Raw genomic sequence first — 19964 nt, forward strand, 5'->3', positions numbered from 1 at the left:
ACATGCAAACTGCTGGGTCTGGATCCTCCAACAATCCCAGCAGATACCTCTGCCAAATCACACAGAGACCTACAGATATCTCAGAGTGATAACAAACAGCCTAAATGGCAATCTATCAATAAAAGAAAATTGAAAAATAGATGACTTTCCCCACTAGCCACTAAGGTGAAGACCAAGAATTGAGGATACTTGTTGGACTTATAAGTTTGATACAGGACTTAATGTTTCAAACTACATGGTGCAAATACACAAGTATGGGTAAAGTATAGAATGCAATGTTTTGTTAGTTCTGTTAGAATTCGCTGACTATAATCTTTAATTACTAAATTCACTGTTTACAAACAAGATTATAACTTTAGATAGCGCTCCTTTCAGATAGATTATTATGAGACTCGTTCTCTCTCTTGTTAATAGAGGTTTAGTTAATGTATTCTTTTCCCTGTGTTTATACTGTTTACTGTTCTTATGTTTAATTGTCTTTTTTTTTCTATTAATGGTACATTATGATGAAATTGAGTCACACTGTACATTGAGTTCCATGATGAGGAGGGTGGGGTGGGACTGTGGCAATGTTAAAGATCATGACAACGCATATATCTGATGACTAAAATACACTTGGTATCTCACAATGTGAGAGGTTTAAATTCTGACATTAAACGAAAGGTGGCCATGTCCCATTATCTTAGACTCCAAGCCAACGTTCTCTTTCTACAAGAGACTCATTTAACACATACAAAAATCCCTAAATACTGGTCTCTGGCGTTCCCGCTGCATTATCATGCAACGACGGACACAAGAAAAGGGGGTATACATACTCATTCATTCATCTTTAAATTTTATACATGAGCACACACTGGCGGATCCAGAGGGTAGATATTTAATGGTGAAGGGACAACTAGATAACTCAGATATTATTCTCTGTAACACATATGCCCCAAATGATAACTAGCATACATTCTTTAAAAATATTTCCCACCTACTAACAAATTGGTCTCAACATAGAATAATATTGGCGGGGGATTTCAATATTAATCTGAAATCCTTCATACCTACATCCAACTCACGGTTGAACAATAAGCAAATACGCCATAATAAGATTGTTAAGTCTATTCAAGATATATTTATTCCTCACACTCTTCAAGACACTTGGAAATTTCTATATGGGGACACTAATGACACCACTTTCTACTCGGCTGCACACAAGTTATACACGAGAATAGACTACATATTAGTTAGCCAAATCTTGCTTCCGCTAGCACTGTCATCAGATATCCATCCGTGTACATGGTCAGATCATTCCCCAATCTCAATCAAACTAGACGGGGTTCAAGACCCTAAAAGATCCAGAACCTGGACCTTTGATCAGAGATTATTTAGGGACAGACAGACGTTGGACAAAACAAATGAGCTATTGACTGAATTTTGGAAAATGAATACGGACTCCACTGCTAATCCATTACATACCTGGGCTGCTCATAAAGTTTATGTGAGAGGTCTTCTGATACAAACTAAGTCCTGTTCATCCAATCATAAAAGCACACTGATATCCCAACTTCACAATGAAATAAAAATGTTAGAAACACAACACAAACGTGACCAAAACTTATCTACCCTGAAAGAACTTACCAAAAAAAGAGACAAATTAAATGACATCTTAAACTCTATGGCAGCTAGGGCAATACTGAAATTGAAGACAATACTATGTGTTCGCTAATAAGCCTGATAAATTCCTAGCTCACAAAATACGAGAACGATGTAGGGCCTCGGCTATTCCGAGTATAATTAACACAAAAGGCATTTCTGTCTCCCATCCCCAAGAAATTGTCGATATCTTTGCAGAATTCTATGGCAAACTGTATGATGGTAAAAAGGTCACTCACACTCCACAGACAGAACTAGCTACTACAGACTTTCTCACAGAGGCCAAACTGAACACAATCTCAGACGAAGACAGAGACCTATTGAATTCCAAGATAACACCGTTAGAGGTATCATTAGCTATTAAAGATCTCAAGAAAGGCAAGGCCCCTGGCCCAGATGGGTTCTCAGGGGAGTATTATAAACTATTCAAATCCATATTGATTCCCCATTTAACTAATTTATGTAATCACATCCTAGAGGGTTGCCCAATTCCATCTGAACTCTTAATGGCTAAAATCGTGGTAATCCCCAAACCTGGCAAAAATCCAAAATATTGTTCGAACTACCGCCCCATTTCACTTATCAATCAGGATCTCAAAATCTTCACCAAAATTCTTGCAAACCGTCTTAAATCCATATTGCCCCGTTTGATCCACCCTGACCAGGTCAGATTCATAAAGGATAGGGAGGCCCCAGACAATATTAGGCGCATTATAGACTCCGTATATTAATTATTTGAGTCCAAAACGCCTTCTCTGCTCCTCTTGTTGGACGCGGAGAAGGCGTTTGATAGAATAGATTGGAAATATTTACTGCAAGTGCTACACAATATGGGATATAGAGGTTCTTTTATAACCGCAATTGAGATGATATATTCAAACCCCTCAGCACACGTTACAGCAACAGGGTATAAGTCAAAACTTTTCCCCATTCTAAACGGAACTAGACAGGGATGCCCTCTATCACCCATCCTATTCGCCCTCTGCATTGAACCCTTGGAAGCACGGATAAGAGATTCCCCAGATATGTCAGGGTTCAAACTTAGATCCACAGAATATAAGTTGACGTTGTTTGCAGACGATATCTTATTAACAGTCACCAAGCCATTGATCTCTCTCCCAAATTTATACCAATTATTAGACAAATTCTCCTCTATCTCCGGTTGCAAAATTAACCTAGAAAAATGTTAAGCTCTTCCTATTATACTGCCATCTCATGCACGAAAGCTAATAGAATTAAATTTCACCATGAAATGGGCCACACATACTATTAAATATTTAGGCTTAAATTTAACAACCCAATTTAACCAATTATATAAATTTAATTACTTACCGTTGTTTAAAGAGATACGTCAAGACCTTCAAAAATGGTCAGAATATTCCTTCTCCTGGTATGGACAAAAGGCTGCGGTTAAGATGAATGTCTTACCACGCCTATTATACCTTTTCAGAGCTCTTCCAATTAAAATTCTACTCACAGAGCTAGCTCAGGTTCAATCAGATCTGATCAGATTTATCAGAGGGAAAAAATCCCCTAGAATCCCAGCAACCATTTTGACAAGACATAGAACACTAGGGGGGATAGGGGTCCCTAATCTTATTGATTATTACAAGGCGGTGAGGTTAGCTCAAACAACACTCTTAGATAACCCTAATATTGATACTGTCTGGCCGACCCTCGAAGCTGAAATGGGAGGTTGGAACCATCTAGCAGATATCTTATGGGAAGATAGGCCACAAATACCCACCACACTACAATTCAGACCCCCTACTTTGGACTCCACTCTGGTATCCTGGAATAAAGTGGCCAAAGCAACCAGGCAACGACCAATACACTCTAGAAATAAACCAATTAGATATCTGTTACCTCAGGAATATCGATTACTAATAGATAAATGGAGTAATAAGGGGCTTTATAGAGTCGCTGATATAATAAATAATAATACAATTTTAACATTCAATCAAATACAGGATAAAATTGCACCAATAGCATTAAACTGGTTCTTATACTTTCAGCTAATATCTGCTCTCAGAGAAATTCAAAAGACTCATACAACTCAGAACACCACTACACTAGAGATAATATGCAAGGCCCCACAGAGAACGAAACACACCATCTCGAGGTTATACTCCGCCGGTGGAGGCTCCTCCATTTGTGCACAAGCGCACGTGTCCCCCTGTCAGATTGCTGAGCAAAAAGAAAAAATGTCAGATGAGAAAAAAAAATAAACTGTCAGATGCTGAGAAAAAAAAAATAAAAAAAATTATGCTGAATAAAATTATGCTGAATAAAATATAATTTTTTCAATGGCCCCCTATTGGAAAAATTATATTTTATTTTTTTAACCCCCAAAAATAACATTCTGCTTGTTTTCTTTTAAAAAGTAAAAAAAAAAATTGTGTGTGTCTGTTTCTTTAATACGAAACCGCACGTGCGATAGGCATGATATAGGGCTCTGTCAGTGATGCCTACGTCAGTCTGCAGGATTTGGGCCAGCCTCAAGCAATTCTAATTGATAGCTTGATCGCACACACTGAACTGTGCGAGTGGGGAGGGACAAATTCCAGCCTGTGCTCTGATAGGCTGCACCAATGACATCACCGGTCGGTGACCGGCTCCTCCCCCGATCAATCAACAACAACAGGGCCAGGCGTTCTAGAACGATTCAACAGACAAGTTCAGCCTGGCTGTGCCCGCCCCTCTCGCTCTCAGCCTCTCTGATAGGCTGCACGGTCTGCAATGAAGATGACAGATACGTCATCACCGGCTCCTCCCCGCATCAACGGCGCGAAAAATTCAGTGTTGAGTTTGCTGTTGAGCAGAGAGGAGTGAAGTAGTAGTCTGCAGCAGAACTGTACTTAACTGAACGATTAATATCTTTCTTGACTTTAAAGTCTTTATATCTATATCGATTCGATCGATACTACCAAAAAATTACTTGTCTGTCTGACCTGTTGAACAGTCAACTGTCTTGAATTACAGACTCAGTTGAACTTAGTTACACAGCAGCACTATTGTGCAAAATATACTAATATATTTTGAGGCTCTAGAGAGCCTAGATAGGGAGAGTTTTTAGTTAGTGGAGCAGCTTTCACTGACTTCACTTGGGCAGAATTTTTTTTTTTTAAAAATAGCTCCAGCCTCCCCTCCTGCTAGACGGTGTGGAGTCTGTGGACCTTTATAATTCTCATAATTTTTGGGGCCCTGTCTCCTGAACAGTTAGATAGTCAGTCAGTCTGTGTCAGTGTAGTAGAAAAAGACCTTTATTTTTTTAATTAGCAGCAGGCAGCAGCCAGATACTTAAATAGATTAGATCAATCATTTGATTATAGGACTAGGGGAGTGCTACTTAAAAACAACTTGCCTTTATTCTTATCTTTTAAGTATTTAGCAGATAATTAATTATATTGCAAGTTTTGCATTAGTAGATTGCAAGTTTTGAGAAAAAAATTAAAAGTTTTTTTTTTTCTTTTTTTTCAACAAAAGCAGTTAATTGATTGCTGCTGCTATATTAACTGTATAATTTATTATAAAATATAAATTATTATAATTATACTAGTTAAAACACTATTTTATTTGAGAATTATTAGCAGTTTGCAGAGAGTCTCATAGTTTTTAAAACAAATAAACAATTATATATTTTATAACAGCTTCACAGCTACTTACCTACAAGTTATAAAAGTAGTCACGGCTGCTATCTGCTGTAATTATACTAGTTAAAACTTAAAACACTATTTTAGTTTAAAATTATTAGCAGTTTGCAGAAAGTCTCAGAGTTTTTAAAACAATAATATATTTTATAACAGCTTCACAGCTACTTACCTACAGTCCTACAAGTTATATATTTTAGAACAACCGCAAAACTACTTGCCTACTAGTTTTAGACTGTAGTTCACCTTGCCCGTTGACGGCTGTCACGGCTGCTGCCTGCTGTAATTATACTAGTTAAAGTTAAAACACTATTTTAGTTTAGAATTATTAGCAGTTTGCAGAGAGTCTCAGAGTTTTTAAAAGAATTATATATTTTATAACAGCTTCACAGCTACTTACCTACAGTCCTAAAAGTTATATATTTTAGAACAACCAAAAATCTACTTGCCTACTAGTTTTAGACTGTAGTTCACCTTGCCCGTTGACGGCTGTCACGGCTGCTGCCTGCTGTAATTATACTACTTAAAGTTAAAACACTATTTTAGTTTAGAATTATTAGCAGTTTGCAGAGAGTCTCTGAGTTTATAAAACAATTATATATTTTATAACAGCTTCACAGCTACTTACCTACAGTCCTAAAAGTTATATATTTTAGAACAACCAAAAATCTACTTGCCTACTAGTTTTAGACTGTAGTTCACCTTGCCCGTTGACGGCTGTCACGGCTGCTGCCTGCTGTAATTATACTACTTAAAGTTAAAACACTATTTTAGTTTAGAATTATTAGCAGTTTGCAGAGAGTCTCAGAGTTTTTAAAACAATTATATATTTTATAACAGCTTCACAGCTACTTACCTACTACAAGTTGTATAATTTATAACAGCTGCAAAGCTAATTACCAACTTGACTTGCCTATTAAGTCAAGTTTTATATTTTATAACAGCAATACTACTATTTATATATTATAACAGCAAAACTACTGGTCTCAAAGTTATATATATATATCTATATTATAACAGCAAAACAACTAACCTACAAGTTATATATTTTATAAGAGCCGCAAGGCTACTTACCTAGTTAAAGTTATATATTTTATAACAGCAAAGTACTGTTCTTTGTGTGTAAACTAACAGTTAAGATGGCACTTAGTAAAATCAGTGTGTCTGAGCTAAAGCAATTACATTTTTCAACGTTACCCATGGAAAGAAAAATTGAAATTAAAATGCTCAGGCCAACACCTATGCTTAACCTTATCCAGGTGACAAAATGTAAAACTAGAGATTTCAAAAGAGAATTCAAACCCAAGGTATATGATAAATATGCATGGATTTGTGGCTGTGAATTATCTAACAGACTCTTTTGTTTTTATTGTCTCCTGTTTGCAAAACAAAGTGGTGAATCAAGCTGGGTGAGTTCTGGTGTCGCCGATTTATCACATTTAAATCAAAAAATAAATAAACATAATTGTTCACAATCACATTTAAACTCCACATTAGAGTTTAATTTGCTAGGAAGGGTTGATATTCGACAACAACTTGACAGTGCATATCGTTTAAATATTAAAAAACATAATGAGCAAGTAACGAAAAATCGTTATGTTCTTTCGAAAATAATTAATTGTATTTTATTTTGCGGCGCATTTGAACTTGCACTTCGAGGACATGACGAACGCGATGATTCATTAAATCCAGGCATTTTCAGAGGTCTTATAAACTTCTCAGCAGAACTTGATGCATCTCTAAAAGAACATCTCGCTAGTGCCACTGTTTTTAAAGGAACGTCAAAAGAAATTCAAAACGATTTATTAGACTGTATGCTTACTGTTTGCCAGAACCAAATAAAGAAGGAAATCTCAAATGCAAGTTTTGTAGCAGTGATAGCAGATGAAACTACTGATGTTTCATCTGCCTTCCAATTGGTTGTTGTTTTTAGATACATTATAGGTAACGGACAACCGGTTGAGAGATTCTGGGAATTCACTAATCCAGCTGGACATGATGCAGAATCTTTAGCTACGTGTATTCAAGCTACTTTGGAAAAAGTTATAGACAACCCAGAGAAACTGATATCGCAGAGTTACGACGGTGCAAGCGTGATGAGTGGTCAGCATGCAGGTGTTCAGGCTATAATTAAACGTACCTACAAGAATGCACATTTTGTGCATTGCTATGCACATCAGCTCAATTTAATTGTCAGCCAAGCAAGCAGTCAAAATCAACAAGTTCGAGTATTTTTTTCAAATCTAAGTGACATTACTAACTTTTTTAGTAACTCGCCACAAAGGATAGCTATTCTAGATGAAACTGTTAGAAGAAGGATACCTCATGGTTCAGCCACCAGGTGGAATTTCAAGAGTCGAACCGTCAATACAGTTTTTGAAAACAAGGAACAGTTAATTGAATGCATGGAAAAAATAGAGTCAACATCGAAAAAAGAAATAGCTATAAATCAAGCAGGGGCTATTCGGCGTATGTTACAAGACTCGGTATTCGTGTTTTGGCTTACAGTTTTTCACAATATTATGCCACATGTAGATGTGTTATACAACCAACTTCAGAAAACACAAACAGATGCGGCACTTATTCGAAAACATATTAACACTTTCCAGCAGACAATGGAAAACGAAAGGAATAGAATGGACACAGTGACCATGACGATATCAGAAACAGAGGAAACATCTAGGAAAAGGAAGAGAGAAAATATTCACATTGCTCAGACTGTGGCAGCTAAAGAGATATGCGATGTTATCACAAATCAAGTAAAAGATAGATTTTCTTTTATAACTCACTACTCGGCTGTTTCTCTCCTCCAAGCGGAAAAATTTGCGGATTACGAGAAAAATTTTCCAAATCAGCTTCTTGAACAAACATCAGCGGTTTATCACACATTACAGAAAGATCGCCTGAAAACTGAACTAGGAGTAATTTACAGAAGACCAGATTTCCGAAATATGAATGGTGCCATCAGTCTTCTACAGTTTGTAATAGAAAATAACTTGGACAGTACTTTCTCTGAGACCTACAAACTGTTGCAAATTATTTCGACTATTCCCGTGACAACTGCTGAGGCTGAGAGATGTTTCTCAACTTTAAAACGAGTTAAGACATTTCTAAGGAGCACCATGACTGAGGAAAGACTGACTGCTCTAGCCATGCTCACAATTGAAAAACAATTGATCAATGACATGCCTACATTCACCGAAAATGTTATTGATTTATTTGCCTCAAAAAAAGACAGGCGGATTGACTTAATTTACAAAAATTGTACTTGAGTTATCAACATTCTGTTTTAATCTTTACCGTTGAAGTTAATTATTAAGCACTAGTGTAATAGAAATAATCTTCTTTTGTAGAAAGTCAAATGTTGGTGTTTTTATATAAATGTTGCCACGGCCTTTGGCTGCATTGCCTAATATCGAACACTGGGGGCTAGGGCAACAATAATTGAGATGTGGTTTTATTTCTCTATAAAGTGGAAGGTTCTTTAAATCCAGGAATATATATATTTTCATAAATGTACATTCAAGATACTTATTATTTCGCAGCTTTGATTAATCATTTGGTTAATATATATGTTATTATATAATTTAACTGAGCATGTATATTTTAAGACTAGACATGAGTATACTGAAGAGTATGGATTCTTGTATATTAATGTAAATATTAGACATGGTCATAATATTAAATATTATAAATATATATATATATATATATATATATATACTTACTACTGATAATATCTTAAGAGATTAACTTAATAGTCATTTTGCAAACAGGATCTTGTTTTTATTGTCTCCTGTTTGAAAAACAAAGTGGTGATTCAAGTTGGGTGAGTTATGGTGTCGCCGATTTATCACATTTAACTCCAAAAATATAAATAATTGCTACCAATCACATTTATACTCCCCATTAGAGTTTAATTTGCTATGAAGGATTGATATTCGCCAACAACTTGTCAGTGCATATTGTTTGAATGTTAAAAAACACAATGATCAAGTAACCACAAATCGTTATGTTCTTTCCAAAATTATGAATTGTATTCTATTTTCCGGCGCATTTGAGCTTTCACTTCGAGGACATGATGAACGCGATGATTCATTACATATTGGTAGACTTAAAAGGATTGTAATTTAATACTTAGTATGATAATAATAATCAGCTATACTATTAACTATTTGAAATCAATTGATTAATCATTTCATATTCTGATATTACATTGCATTTAATTAGAATTCTGTAGTGATTAATTTATTGTAACGATATTTATATTTCCTTATTATCCCACTTTAATATAAATATATTCCATATTTGAAGTCATTGCTTAATAAAGTATAGGAGTATATAAAACTATATGAAAATTAGGTACAAGTCATTTCATATGAAATTTTGTCTTCTATATGCTTGCATCGATTCTGACCTAGAAAACCTTTCCAGACGTATATGTGGATTCACACCTTCAAAAGTATTGTTAGTCTCATCATTTGTATATCATACAAGGGATAATTACTTACTTTCCTGAAGATTGAGCATATCTGAACTAAAGTACAGAATTGTTTCTCTGTCACCCCAGAGAGGTAACATGGTTATCTTGTTTGTAGAGATCTAATCTCATTAAGCGATGAAGTAAAAAATCTTTTGAAGCTTAAACTTTAACAAATGGTCCCTTTGTATATTTTTTAGATATCGTGCCTGTGAGCTGTATTGGAGCATAGTATTTATATATAATTGATGTTACATTTCATAAAAATATATTTCATATCTGAGTACATTACTTTAATACAGTTTGAGTGCATGAAATCATATACAGTTGTATGCAAAAGTTTAGGCACCTCTGACAATTTCCATGATTTTCAGTTATAAATAATTCGCTGTTTGGATCAGTAATTTCATTTTGATCTATCAAATAAATGAAGGACACAGTAAAAATTCAGTAGTGAAATTAGGTTTATTGGATTAACAGAAAATGTGCAATATGCATCAAAACAAAATTAGACAGGTGCATACATTTGTGCACCCTTGTTATTTTGTTGCTTTGAATACCTGTAACTACCTAGCACTGATTAATTGGAAGAAAAAATTGGTTTGGTGAGCCCATTAAGCCTTAAACTTCATAGACAGGTGTATCCAATCATGAGAAAAGGTTTTCAGGTGGCCAATTGCAAGTTGTTCTCTATGACTCTCCTCTGAAGAGTGGCAACATGGGGGCCACAAAACAACTCTCAAATTACCTAAAAACAAAGATTGTTCAACATCATGGTTTAGAGGAAGGCTACAAAAAGCTATTGCATAGATTTAAGATGTCAGTTTCCACTGTGAGGAACATAGTCAGCATGGTGAGGATATGGAAGACCACAGGCACAGTTCTTGTTAAGGCCAGAAGTGGCAGGCCAAGTAAAATATAGGATAGGCAAAGGATGATAAGAACGGTCAAAAACAGCCCACAGACCACCTCCAAAGACCTATACTACTGGGAATATTGTTGAGGGTCTCATGGATTCCACTCAATATCAGCAGATACTTGAGAATAATGTTGAGGAATCAGTCACAAACTTCAGTTGAAGTTACCCCCAGGCCGGGGCTGGATATTTCAAGTAAACGATGACCAAAAACACTGCTGGTTCAAATGGGTGGGGCCATTTCATGGGCGTGACTTTTGCAAAGGGGTGTGGCTTTTAAAAATGGGTGTGGCTTGTCAAAATGGGCGTGGTTTTTAAAAAGGGGCGTGTTTTTTCAAAGGGGCGTGACTTTCTAAAAGGGGCAGGGTCTTGTGCACCCCCATCCTAAAAATTCACCAGCCGCCACTGTACTCCGCTATACAATCAAACCACTTACAGGTAAAATCTCAATTAATGTTAAACTGGGAAAGATACCCAGGTATGGAGATAGACACGCAGAAATGGGTAGATATCTTTAGCGAGACAGACAAAGGACTACTAAGCGCGGGCCTTAGGGAAAATACTCCTAAAACTGCCTATAGGTGGTATTTAACACCGTTGCAGACAGCACATATGTCCCATACATTGAATAGACTATGCTATAGAGGATGCAATACCCTAGGCACCTACTCACACCTATGGTGGGAATGCGACAAAGTCAAACAAGTTTGGGACAATCTCTCTCTTTTAATAAGCAACACTTTAGAGGATAATATCCAACTTACGCAGGCACAGGCATTGCTGCATTTTCGACTCCCTAGGTTTAATAAACCCATCAATACATTCATTAGGATATTGTGCACAGTTACAAGATCCTGTATAGCCAATTACTGGAAAACAGGATCCCTTACATGGCAGGAAATCTTAAATAAAATTAAGACGACATACTCTGTGTATGAGTCAGCATCCTGGATCCTGGATAACAAGGAGGCAGTGGACAAGGTTTGGTTCTACTGGGTGCTAAAGGGGGGATCCAACACCACTCATAACCCTACATAGGGAACTGGCCTCTATCTTAAAGCTAATGCTCAACACCTTTAACAGAACTAAAACACGAATATTCTCAATTGAAATGTTATTAAGATTTTAATATCTACTGACTCATACATTTTGTACGTTTGTAATACCCTTTCTTTTTTTTTTTCTCTTTTCTGTTCTCTTGTTATGTATTTTTTTGCTAATTTTGATGTATACAATTTCAATGTACAAATGTTAATGTACAGAAAATACCGTTTAATAAAAACAAATTTCAACATAAATAATAGGCAGCCTTCATATTTTTACTTCCAAAATGTAGAACCTTACATTTACCAGTGTTAAATCTTATTTGCCATTTATCAGCCCATTCTTCCATTTGTTTTTTAAATCCCTCCCAAAGCAATTACATTCTGCACTGACCTAATCCCCTTACACAACTTTGCATCAGCTGCAGAAATAGTAATGTTGCTATTTAATTCTTCCTTCAATCATTTATAAAAAATATAAAAAATACTGGGCCCAGTACTAATCCTTGGGGACCCCACTAATTAATTTTGTCCAATCTGAGTATGATTCAACATACATATGATACAACCCAATACTCCCTGTCTTTTATTCAGTTATTTATCTATAAAATAACATTTTCAGGTATTCCCAGTCCCTTAATTGTGTACAATAATCTGTCACGGGGCACTGTATCAGACACCTTTGCAAAATCCAAGTATATAACATCAACTGATTTTCCTTTATTGCTTACTTTCTTATAGAATCTAACTAGATTACTTTGACATAATCTATTTCTCATAAAACCATGCTGATTGGGTTATCTAAATGCAAAATCAGTGGACGTTGATTCACTTTATTTTTTTATATTTTGTTTTCTTTCCTTTTGCTTTATTTGTTTACCATGTGATGTCTGTACTTTTTTGCTATGGATGTAAACCTATCGACCTGAAATAAAAAAAAAAATTGTTGAAAACAAAACGAAACCTATGCTGATTTGAACTCATAATCTTGTGTTTACGATTATTTTCTTGAATATAATCCTTTATAATCCCTTACAGTATCTTCCCCACTATTGATGTTAGGTTTACTAGTCTAAAGCTTCCTGCATCAGCCCTGCTTCACTTTTAAAAAGTGGCCCCACATCAGCCTTACACCAGTCCTGGTGTACTATGCATGAAAACAAAGACTCATGAAAAATTAAATGGACATTAAACACTTGTGAGATGGTAATATAAAATAATAAATTGTATATATATACTGTATATATTAAAAAAAACTCTGCATCATACTTTTATCATTTATTTTGTCCCCTTTTCCTGTAATTCCTTTCTGAAATTGTGAGCTTTTCAGTTCCTGTTAGAAACACTGTTATATTCCACACAGCTATTGGCTGTACACTCTAGTGACCTTTTTATAACTGTCTTTAATTGGCCACAGCAGAGAAGGTAACCTAAGTTACAACATGGCAGCTCACAGCTAATTAAACTTTAAACAAATACATCTACATGTTCTTCTCAGACTGATCTTTTCTTTGAATGCATCATTCTATCTAGCATTTGTTTAGTGTTTAATGTCCCTTTAAGAGTTGAGGCTATGACAGTGCTTCTGCTGAATCTGCAAACAGCTGCAAAAGGGCACCATTGACCAGGAGGCACTAACACAGCCTTTGTCCTGGGGCCCAGTGACATATAGTTACACTCATGATGCATTCCTTATATATTTGGGATAAGGAGTCCATACTATTTTCTTTGAATCATTTAAATGTCCTACTTTTTTCCTAATACACAATTGTATTTAGTCACATTGGCTTGGATTATTTTATTTTAGTTTTATAACTTTGAAGTATGTGTTGTTGTGAATATTTATTTAACAGTTTAACATGTTCTCCATTTATCCTCTGAGTTTTTATTTTTTGGAATACTTTGTACTTGCTACTTAACAACTTCCTTAAAACATTGAATTTTATTTTATTAAAATTATAAGTCTTAATTGAATACTTGTAACACTGCTAATAGAAAGCTATGCCAAACCTGACCATGCTATGATCACTGTTACCTAAATGTTTCTTGACTTATATGTTTTGTATTAGTAAATCCAGTATAGGTTTATTTCTAGTTACCCCCTCTATTAAAGAGACAGTCTACACCAGAATATTTATTGTTAAAAAAGATAGATAATTCCTTTATTTCCCATTCTCCAGTTTTGCCTAACCAACACAGTTATAATAATATACTTTTTATCTCTGTGATTACCTTGTATCTAAGTCTCTGCAGACTGCCCACTTATCGTAGTGCTTTTTACAGACTTGCATTTTAGCCAATCAGTGCTAGCTCCTAGGAACTCCACGTGTATGAGCACAGTGAAACTATATGAAACACATGAACTAACACCATCTAGTGGTGAAAAATTGTCAAAATTCCCTGAGAGGAGAGGCGGCCTTCAAGGGCTTAGAAATAAGCATATGAACCTCCTAGGTTTAGCTTTCAACTAAGAATACCAAATAACAAAGCAAAATTGGTGATAGATGTAAATTTGAAAATTGTTTAAAATTACATGCCCTATCTGAATAATAAAAGTTTGTTTGGGACTAGACTGACCCTTTAATTGTGCTATGAAGTTCTTTCTAAATTATGAAAGAAAAAATTGGGTTTCATGTCCTGTAATTACAACACTTTATTATTACCAGCCTTTCCCGTTTGCATTATTATTTGGATTTCTTCCATGTCACTAATGTTTAGGGAATAAGGAATTATTATTATAATTTATTACTAGAGCGCCAACAGATTCTGCAACTTTTATTCTACAAAAATTAAACCTGTATTATAGTTTATTATTTATTAATACACAATTTAAAAAAAAAAAAACAGGATAATGTTGTTATAATATACCAGTTTTAAAAAAATTACATACTTTTTCAAAGTAGGAGCATTGTATTACTTGTAATAATTGTGTTTAAATATCATTCTTGCCATTTTTAATTATTTTGAATAGCTTACTTTTTTGTTTCTTTCTCATGCAGCTAGTAAAACAGCTTCACCTGTACTGCCTCAACACTTTCCTTCAGTCCCGGGCACTTAGTGTTGAATTTCCTGAGATGATGTCAGAAGTCATATCTGCCCAGCTACCCAAGATATTGGCAGGAATGGTAAAACCCCTCGTGTTTCACAAAAAGTAAACATCATCCTATTTTCCACAAAAACTGCTCATTAACTTCTAAATATCTTCTTGCTGTCATGATGTTGTGGTAACAGATGCTTTATTATACTCTACAAGTTTCAAAACATGGACCTTATAGAAAAGAGAAGAAAAGAAAAAGAAGAAAAGAAAAAGAAAGAACGAAAGTATAGTTTTATATTTAAACCTGATAAAAGTGAAATATGACAAAGGCTGATATTTACAAATACCATTCAATGAACCAACATTACTTTTGCATTTTTTCTGAACATAGGGTTGCCACCTCGGCCATTTTTTCTGGACACTTATGAGTTATACATGCTGCAGGGAGTGCAGGTAGGAACAGGAATTTAAACCCTGGACAGCACACAAATAGTGACACTGAACAGCACTATTCATGTTCCTCTCTGCACAGCATGCATGAGAACATGTGTAACTCATAAGTGTCCAGGAAAACATAGCCAAGGTGGTAACCATAGCTGAACACCATAGCTTTGGCTACCTGCATTGCTATATTCTCAAGCATAAATACTGGTTGCAGTGGCATGTCTACTAACATAGCTGGCAAAATGTACCAAGGGTTCTCTCCAGCACAGTGGTATATTTAGTTTTTCTGCTGCCCTAGGCACTGTGGAAATATTCTGCCTTCTGGACCACCTCCCCAATGTTTAGCTCATCATTTCTCATATTATGAGGCCATGATTTCCCCTATGACAACCAGAGGCCATTTATAATAAAATTGATAAAACTTTTGGAGAGCATAGGAATGGAAAATCTTCATGCCAAACAACCCTTCCATGAGAATTTACTGGCATTTTCCTCCCAATTCGGTTGCACTAGACAAAGGCTTACTAAGGCAAGGTCAAAGTATACCCTAGCACAATCTTCTTCAGTTTCATTATCTTCTCAAGCTTCACAAGTTCCTTACAAAGAGATTAGTATGTTTTGGTATGCCTATTGGGCTGCACACAATTAAGCTCATTTGGTGGATGAGTTCCTGCTGCAAGCAATGGGGCAGAGAGGTCCTTTATAGCATTCCGTGAAGACAAATATGTCAGTGAAACCCTGTAGAAGAGACTTTAACTACATTTCAGTGTATTTTTTTTTTTAACATTACACTTTGTATTCTTTATTTTATGCAGCAAGGACTCCAAAATAAATTGAAATTATTCTTTACTAGAATTATCTAAAAATATGGAAAAAAATATCTCCTACCAAACTAAAAGAGTATATCAAGTCAGCATAGATAATAATGAATAAATATAAAAATAAATGCCCTGTTTTGGTAAAACTGCTTCTATGTGTATGAGGATTGGATATAAATGATTACTAAATATAGCTAATCTAAGCTTTAGATTGTGACTTATGCTGCATAATCATTAATTAATGATCATTAGTATGACCAGCATTTGTTTCCAAGAAAGATGGTATCCTTGTACAATAAAAACAGAGAGCAAGGGGTGATCTGTTTTACAAAAAGCTACTTTGACGTGTGTTCTATTACTTTGCTCAGGTTCAGCCTTCTTTCTTAATTCATTTAACTTTTATTAATTAAAGGCCTCTGGAAAGACTCTTTGTAAATTTTGCCAGCCTTTTTTTTTTATTTTTTTTTTTAATTCATTGTACAATATTAATAACAGTCACGATACCGTTGCTATAGTATAGAAAGTATTTCAATCACTCTTTACAAAGTTTTTTATTTAATGGGTTTTGTCTGCAGGAACTTAAATACGCTTCTAAAATTAAAGCAACGCTTCATAATATTACAACCAGCAGATAATCAGTATTGTCAGCTATTTTTAAATTGGAATGACAGCATTTATATCATTTTACACATTTTATAGAAACAGTAACATCTCATTTTATAATTAGTAAAAATGACCCAAGTTTCATTATTGGTACTTTTATTGCCCTTACCATTTTGAAATAAGATCCTTGCTGTGTTTTGAGTACGAAAAGTGCAGTTCTATGTGGGATGTGAGATAGTATCAACGCCAAGGCTTTGCACAGCACATCATTTCCATACCGTTTTATAACAAGCATTTGATTTCAAAATCTGCTGGTAAGAAAAATATATTTATAGGAAGTTGCTTAGAAGCACTTAAAGAGACATGAAACATTTTTTCTTTAATGGTTCAGATGGAGCATGCAATTTTAAACAGCTTTCTTATTTACTTATATTATCAAATTTTATTTGTTCTCTTGGCATCTTTTGTTGAAAAGCAGAGACATAAGCTTAGGAGCGTGCACATGTCTGAAGCACTAAACAGCAGCAGTTGTGCAAGAATGTTATTCATTTGCAAGAACACTAGATGGCAGCACTAAATCCTGCTCCAGACTCCTATCTAGGTATCGCACAAAGAATACCATGGGAACAAAGCAAATTTGATAATTGAAGTAAATTGGAATTTTTATTTTTTGTATTGTTTGCTCCGAATCACAACAGAAAATGTTTGGGTTTCGCATCCTTTTAAAGCAGGGGTGTCCAAACTTTGCTCTCCAGAGGTTTTGGAACTACATTTCCCATGATGCTCAGCTAGATAAAATGCTGGCTGAGCATCATCGGAAATGTAGTTCCAAAACCTCTGGAGAGCAAAGTTTGGACACCCCTGTTTTAAAGGAACATTAAAGTCAAAGATAAACTTTTAGAATTGTGTGTAAAAAAAACAAAAACAAAAAAAAAAACTTAAAATTCTTTATCTGAATCATGATAGTTTTAATTTTGACCTCCCTTTCCCTATAACTAATAGTGACTACAGATAAGCAAATATTCTGGCATATTTTTTTAAACATAACAAATATTAGTTCTAAACAGTTACATTTTGCTATATTGGATAATATTTGAATACACATTTCAAACAGTAAAAACAAATTTGAATTTTGAGTTTCATAACAATCAATGTACAGAACTGAAAATCAGCATTTGAATATTGATTTTGCTATTTCATTTTTTTAATTAAATGCTGTATAAAGTCCTTTCCAAAAACACTTCCTTTGTTGTTGAGAAACATTTGAATCATAAAAAAAAAATGACAAGAGAGCAGTTAATCAAATGTTAATACATATTCACCCATTTATAATTAATGCCCCTCATTGGCCATGTGAAGCAATTCATTCTTGTTAGTTTGACAATCCATAAATTGCACTATAAGTTGATTTCATGCACAGCCTTATAAATATCTTGCATCTGTGGAAAGAAGACTTAGGTACTTTCTTAACTGTATAGTTTCAAAATAAATAAATTTCATTTTTCACCTATGAAGTGAGTCCATCATTCAATCCTTCGTGTACCACTACTGTAATCTGTTATCATGAATGATTGATTAAATTAGGCAGAGGTTCCACCAGGACATTTATATCATCTTTAAATTCAAATATATGTTTTTGTGATGCTGTACACTCATGTAAAAGTAAATGTTACTTGTTATGAATACTGACATTAAAGGGATATTTTGATGCAAAAATGCTTTTATTCATTAGTACATATCATTTTGCATTACTGATACTAGCTAATAATGAGGAAGATCACAACCTATTGTTAATAATTATCAGTATGTAAACAGCTACAAATTAACCTTTTTTTTGTTTAATATCAACGAGCCACTTTCATTGTTTACTAGCAGCACTTTTTAATATTGTTTCAGCAGGGGCAGAACAATTTTTTTCTGGGTTTCCCAGCAATTTTTTCTAGGCCCCACAATGCACCCTCCTCGCTACCTGGCCTGCAGAGGAGCGGCCTTGAAAGATGCGTTATGCACACAGGTAACTCCATGGTCCACCACCTCAATCTGCCATGTCTGTAGCGGAGAGGCCTTGCAAGATCTACTGTGCACACAGGTCACTCTGTGGCCTACCTCTGCTCCCTCCTATAGCCAATGGTATCCCAGCTGGTGATGCAGCCTTGGGACAGCCCACCAGCCCTGAAACACTGGTCATGTGGTTCCATCTTATCTGCGGGGTGGGGGCTAGGATTGCCGCCACTGCATTTTAGTGAAAAATGGTTCTATACTCAACATGTCAAAAATGCCAAGATTCAGCAGCACAACTAGAGAGCTATGAGTTACTTGTGACTCAAGAAAAAAACACAACATTGGGGTGTTACAATGTGTTCACACAAGACAATTTAAATCAAATAATCATCTTATGGTGATATATACAATCTATACCATATAGCTCCATCTAATGGTTGGCTATCCAAACATAATCCACATTTCTATATATAATAGCCCCTTATTGCTAACTCTTAAAAATATATACAAAATTATAATTACATTTGAAAAAGCATTAATGCACTGTAATATTGTGTAGAAAAATACCAGAAGTTAAAAACATAAAACAAAATTCCACTACTTTTTCAAAGAAAAAAAGACCAATCACATTTTCTGTTTCATCCCTTAGGTTGCAAAATCTTTAACTTACTCAACATGCGTGAGGATTTAAACACTAGACACCACCTTTCAAATTATTACTGAGTATCCCAGAATTTTCTTAAAGGGACAGTCAACACCAGAATTTTTGTTGTTATAAAAGATAGATAATCCCTTAACCCTTTAAGGACACAGCTTTCAGTTTGCTCAATTGTTTTATGACGGAAAAATTCTGTCATATGTCCTTAAGAGGTTAATTACCAATTTCCAAGTTTTGCATAACCAACACAGTTATAATTATACACATTTTACCTCTGTAATTACCTTGTATCTAAGCCTCAGCAGACTGCCCCCTTATTTTAGTTGTTTTGAGAGACTTGCATTTTAGCCAATCAGAGCTGTCTCCATGGTAAATTCACGTGCATGAGCTCAATGTTATCTATATGAAACTCGTGAAATAATGCCCTCTAGTGGTGAAAAACTATCAAAATGCATTTAGATTAGAGGCGGCCTTTAAGGTCTTAGAAATTAGCATATGAACCTCCTAGGTTTAGCTTTCAACTAAGAATACCAAGAGAGCAAAGCAAAATTGGTGATAAAAGTAAATTGGAAAGTTGTTTAAAATTACATGCCCTATTTGAAACATGAAAGTTTTTTTTTTGGACTTGGCTGTCCCTTTAATGTAACATTGAATTTTCACATATGCAAAATAA

The 19964-nt window shown here is 34.9% G+C and overlaps 1 protein-coding gene across 1 annotated transcript in view; it reads left to right on the forward strand.

Moving 5' to 3' along the window:
- Window positions 1-15985, forward strand: part of PGR (progesterone receptor) — a 243421-nt gene extending 227436 nt beyond the window's left edge. Inside the window, exon 8 of the mRNA XM_053708588.1 lies at window positions 14730-15985. Coding sequence (XP_053564563.1) covers window positions 14730-14885 — 156 coding nt within the window. The 3' untranslated portion in view covers window positions 14886-15985. The remainder of the gene's footprint in view (window positions 1-14729) is intronic.
- The last annotated feature ends 3979 nt before the right edge of the window (window positions 15986-19964 follow it).

Source organism: Bombina bombina, chromosome 3 (assembly GCF_027579735.1).
Source record: "Bombina bombina isolate aBomBom1 chromosome 3, aBomBom1.pri, whole genome shotgun sequence".
In the NCBI taxonomy this organism is placed as follows: Eukaryota; Metazoa; Chordata; class Amphibia; order Anura; family Bombinatoridae; genus Bombina; species Bombina bombina.